Raw genomic sequence first — 5,698 nt, 5'->3', positions numbered from 1 at the left:
ACACACACCTCACGTATGCATTATACCTTCCATCTGTCATTCATTCAAAAGGAACACAACGACATACAGAAACATTTCAAGGCAGCTATGCTTGTCAGTAATTTTCTTTTCCTCTACAGTTTTTGAGACTCCACCACATGCTCATCAGACCACCACCAGCTCGCACAAAGCTTGTCGAGCTCTTGACTTCTCCACCGGTGCACAGCAGGTACTGCAGATGTCTTCTTTCAATGCAGTCATCCAGACTGACCTGTATGCACCTCATTTGTACCTGCTTCTTCCAATCATATCGCTATTTTCTCATAATAGATCCACTTGATCTTGCCTATAAACTAGGGTTCAGGATTACGTTGCTGTATATGGGTGTTAATGGTTTTATCTTTTAGGCGGAGAATCTCTGGGAGGTTCCAACAAGCACCGCCCAGGAAACAGTGACCGATTCAAAGGAGAAAGAAATGGAAAAAGAAAGGGAGAAAGAAAGAGAGAGGGAGGCTCAAAAACTGCAAAAGGTAATACAATCAAGTTTTCATAAAACAGTGCGCTTTTACCAACAAGTAGCAGCTTGGTGTTGGGGTTGCAGTACACGTTTTTGGGTTCATTGCTATGTTGTTTGGCCCCATAGACTGTATGTAGAAGATGAGCTTAGTCACCATGACGCCACTCATTTGCATTTGATGTGACTCTGAACTCGAGAAACCAATGCACACCGACACAGTAGCAATCAGCCAATCACAAGGCAGCCCTGCCTTTAAACCTACCCTGCTTTATCATCAAAGTCACTCTGATTGTGGGACCATAATTTAAAAATGAACACCGTGTTGTCTTTGAAAAATCTTGAAACTAGCATCTGAGACCATAAATTTACTGGGAAGATATTTATCGAGGTAACTGTTTAAAGGAGAAGCAGGGTCATTTTCTCATAGATTTCTACACAGCTTAACTTTTTTGCAATCAGAGGAGTCGCCCCCTGCTGGCTTGCAGGTGTAAGGCAATCTAGAGTTTGCAGACCTGGAGGTTGCTTTCATCTTTTATATAAAGTCCATGGACATAGTTGATTGTGATTCGTATGTCTAAATTCACCAACAAACACCTGAGAGGTACAATTATTGAATGCGCTGCAACATGTGTGGTTTCTAATCTGAATGTACCAACAACTATTGGATGCATTAACATGATATTTGGTGCCAGTCAATTCTGAAATGTGTACTATTCTTTGGTTTAAACCAAATTCTAACAGCTAACAGAGCTGCTAGCATGGCTGTAAACTTTAAATCTGTGTTAAACTCTACTGGGCATGTTATTGGTACCTTTTCTTGTTTTTAAAGGCAAAGCAGGACATGATGAGGGCAGATTTACAGCAGAAAATTCACACCAGAGAGCACAAGGTGGAAGAAGTCCGATCATCCGTAACAGCCTGCAAGGTACGCTGCAGCGGAGCTTTGAGCTTTTGACTTTGGTTCTGATGTTTCTTTAACATCTCCACTCGCCTTCGCTGTTTTCAGGTCAGTTTGGATGCTGAGTGGCTGGAGATCAACAGCGTGTTCTCAGAGGTGATGAAGGTCGTGGAGGACGCTCGGCAGAAAGCCCTTCAGCCTGTGGAGGAGAGGTCGGTCCTGTGTGGCTCAGTAACAGTTAGAACAAGGATTTAGAAGTGTAGTCACCCTGCAGGTTGATCAGATGACAGGAACGTAACATCGGTTAGGGATCATTTTAGCAGGTATGGTGCTGTGCATGTGGTCTCATGCACTTTGTTATTTTTAGGAGGCAGGAGGTGAAGAAAGAAGCACAAGATCTGATCCAGAAGCTGCAGAGAGAAATTGATGTGCTCAAAAAGAGCATCGATGAGTTGGACAAAACACCAGACTCTCAGGTGAGTCTCAGGGATCCAACATCCTGTTTTATTTCTGATTCAGTAAAGTTGCACATCGAAAACAACATTTTCCTCCCGTACACGCGCAGGTTTCTCCTCTAACGGACCTGAATAAGTCTTGGAAAAATGCAAGCGTTGACACTTCGTTCTCCTTTGGGACCCTGAGAACCACAACCTCTGGCATGATGAAAGAGATTCAGGAGAAGCTGGAAAACCTCTCCTCCGTTGGTGAGTCCGTATGTTTATCACAGTTTGTATTCAAAGTGATCAAGACCTGTCGCTTTTCAATTTACTGAATGCTGATTTGATTACATTTCTGTTTCCTTAGAACTCAAGAGGATTCCAGCATTTGCAGGTGTGTATCTCAAAGCTTAAACCCCATTTACTAAGACTCAGGAGGTATGAGCAGATGTTGATGCTGATAACTGGTGGAGATGATGAAACGCTGTGACACAAGTTATCACTTTGGTTCGATCTTGTCTTCGATCTGAATTTAATGTTGAAAACAACTTACAACATTTAGTTTGAAATGTGCACACAAAATACACTGACTGACTACATAACCATTCAGTTGACTGCAGGTTTTATAAATCAGTGTCAAATAGAAGCTGTGTTATTATACAGAACCCCGGAAGGGACTTGAAGAAAGGAAAAGAAAACAGGGAGAAAGGGGGGGAAAAAAAATTAGAGGCATCTTTTGCCGGATCTCGCAAAATTTTCTTGGGGTCTTGTAAAAACTTTGGTGAGATCTCGCAAAAGTCACATCAAACTTATTGGATGTTTTGTGAAAACGGTGCCTCTTGCTAAACACGGCTCGAATGTCTTTATATTTTAGGATGACTTCAAATTAAAACTCAAAACTCTTGTGTGGTTGGGTGTCCTTCATATTGCCAGAAAGACCCAGAAGTATACCAGCGAGTTTTCTTCTTCTATTGATTTGCTGGTTGGCATCCAACATTCAGGTGCATTACCACCACCTACTGGACTGGAGTTACCTATAGTTTTCCGAGATCTCACAAAGTTATTGAGAGATAACAAGGAAGTTTTGCTAGATACCTGTGTTTTTTGTCCTTCCTTTCTCCATGTCCCTTCCGGGGCTCCGTATGATTATAATAAGACAAAAAACTATTAATTTTAATTAAACAAAAACCATCTTAAGATTTCGTATTCTGTGATTTTTGACGTTTGAATCATAATTAGCTGTGTCCATAGACTGTATGTAAAAGACGGACGTAGCCTCTGAGTCTAAAACTCAACCAATGTGGACTAAACTTGTGTTCTTTGTTGTGACCAGCAGGTGGCAATTACTCCGGTGGCAAAAAGAAACCTGGTTTTATAGAAATCTAAGATAAAATTAGCCCAAGTCTCACTTGATTTGCTGCTTGATGTAATATTTTGCAAATACATTTGTGGTCTACATTGCTACTTTCAAGTCTTATTCAATACAGCAAGATGTTTTGATTCTTATTTGGATTTAAATAGACGATTAATGCTTTAAAGGTGTTGCTACCAAGATGCAGCGCCATCCAAAGACATGAGAAACAGTTTTTCAAATGCAGTATATTAACTGTTAATTTATTGTCCAGGCAGCAACAAAGCAAAGTTATTTGCAAGTTAGCTAACGCAGTAGTTCACCAGCATCGTACCTGGTTTCTACTTATGGCATCATAGACAGTTTCCACACGCTGTATGTGGAGTATCACAGAGTGTCCATTAGCTTTATTATTCTTTCTATGCGTGCACTTACTGCATTAGTGCTGAACCTTGATCTGTTTATTTAATGTATCTGTACTCTGTTTAACTGCAGTGGATGTAAAGCTGGACCCAAACACTGCACATCAGTGCCTCGTTCTTTCTGCTGATGGGAAGAAAGTGCGAGATGGCGGACAGACGCCCAAACTTCCCGACGCTCCGGGGAGGTTCGACAGCTTCGGCAGCATTCTGGGGCTCAATGGCTTCACCTCCGGAAGGTCCTACTGGGAGGTGGAGGTCGCCAACAAGACCGGCTGGGATCTGGGTGTAGCGAGGGGCGACGCCAACCGCAAAGGCAAACTCACGCTGAACCCAGAAAACGGTTACTGGGTTACTGTGCATTACGAAAACAAAAAGTACGCAGCCCTGACAGCGCCACCTATCAGCCTTCCCCTGAAGGAGGAGCCGCAAAAAGTGGGCGTGTTTGTAGATTACGAGGAAGGCCTGGTGTCCTTCTACGATGTGACGACTCAGTCTCACATCTACTCGTTTACAGAGTGTTCGTTCAGAGAGCCAATCTTCCCCTATTTCAGTCCACATCTTCAACAAAACGGGAAAAACGTCGACCCTCTGGTCATCTCTGCTGTGCATTAGCAGCACTAGTCATGTGAAGGGTGATGTTACTGGTGCACTGAACACACCACTGACATGAAGTGTATGGTTTTGGGTACGGTTTGCAGCTTCATGGTCATCTGAAGTGTCATTCTGAGTGTTTTTAATTGTACATTAATTATTATAGGAGGAAAACATCAGATTTTGAGTGTCACTTTTGCACTATGTTGATGTACCAGAAAACAAATGTATGCATGTTTACGAGATAGGCTAAGAGCACATATCTGCATATTTCATCATAAAGTGAATTAATGAGGCTTCGTTCAGACTAAATATTTTAATCATTTGAGCAGTTTGTCATGTATCACACATCATCACATTCCTATAGATAACTAGATCTGGTCAATATGGAGGATTTGCTTTTACACTGTGTTTAAATGTTCTGTATACAGTCACAGTCTGTATTTGGTTTTCTTTGAAGCTCTGTTTTTAGACTCTTGCCATGTCTACCTGTCCAACCTTTGGTCTCAAGCATTGTGAGGTTTCTGCTGATATATATTCAGGTTGCGTCCACTGTGGCCTGCGTGCATCACTGCAGACTTTTATGTAAGATTGTATGGTATGAGTTGAGCATGCATGAACAGACCTGGTATTAGGAAAATATATTCAACTGCTCATTTTTTCTTTTTATATGATTTTGGTAAGAAAAATAAAAGATGTTTGACTCTCCCCTTTTATCTCTTGACCTCATTATTTTCCTGTTTGCCTTAAACTCAACGACTGAGAAAACAGATCAGACCATCTATTTGTTGTTATTCTCCCCAGAACGCCACACAAGATCTGAGGTTGTAAATGGAAACTGACATAAGTGCACCCTCAACATGGGGATAAGGGTCAAAATGGGTGCTGGTTTTCTAAAAGGTGAGAGATTTGTCCCAACTACCGCCCACTGAATTTATCAAGAAGGACAGAACTACTGACCCAAAACACAACTTAAGTGGGCGTCACGAGTTTTGCAAGGGGTGGAAAAAGAAACAAAAACTTAATTCACACATTCAGACACTCAAACTCAATATTTCCCCCAAGAAGGCCAGCTGATGGTGCTGAACCTTCTGATTCCCCCAAACTGAGCTGAGACTCAAAACCCTCTTTATATAGTCTCCCAGTCAGGCTGATGACCAACAGCTGAGCTCTGCTTCACAGGTGCAGCAGATCTACCTGATGAGCAGCTGATGAGCTTTTCATATCAATCCAGAACAATCGTCATGAACAAATCCTTTAGTCATATGGGAGATAATGTGAGCCCCGAAACACTCACAAATCACTGCAAATCGGGCTGATTGTTTTGTTTTGTCTAAACTCTAAACTAAATGTACAAGTTTTTAAAAATACATTTTTCAGATGATTGTATGAAGAAAGGCTGAAGGAAGGAGAGGGGCCACTCATGAAGATGTGTGTTTTGCTTTTATGTAGAACTTCAGCAAACTTTTAAGTATAAATGATAAGTTGAACTTAAAAGATCCC

General features: G+C 41.6%; 1 protein-coding gene across 1 annotated transcript; it reads left to right on the top strand.

Moving 5' to 3' along the window:
* The first annotated feature begins 6 nt into the window (after nt 1-6).
* LOC103355798 (pyrin) lies at nt 7-4,905 on the top strand. The gene is made up of 9 exons (XM_008279715.1): nt 7-13; nt 120-208; nt 387-509; nt 1,326-1,421; nt 1,503-1,606; nt 1,762-1,870; nt 1,960-2,098; nt 2,199-2,225; nt 3,678-4,905. Exons 3-9 carry the CDS (start codon nt 456-458, stop codon nt 4,214-4,216), a joined length of 1,068 nt encoding a protein of 355 aa, XP_008277937.1. The 5' UTR covers nt 7-13; nt 120-208; nt 387-455; the 3' UTR covers nt 4,217-4,905.
* The last annotated feature ends 793 nt before the right edge of the window (nt 4,906-5,698 follow it).

The sequence above is a fragment of the Stegastes partitus genome, unplaced genomic scaffold (genome assembly GCF_000690725.1).
Source record: "Stegastes partitus isolate 25-593 unplaced genomic scaffold, Stegastes_partitus-1.0.2 Scaffold168, whole genome shotgun sequence".
Lineage (NCBI taxonomy): Eukaryota > Metazoa > Chordata > Actinopteri > Pomacentridae > Stegastes > Stegastes partitus.
This window is presented reverse-complemented; position numbering and strand designations above follow the sequence as displayed.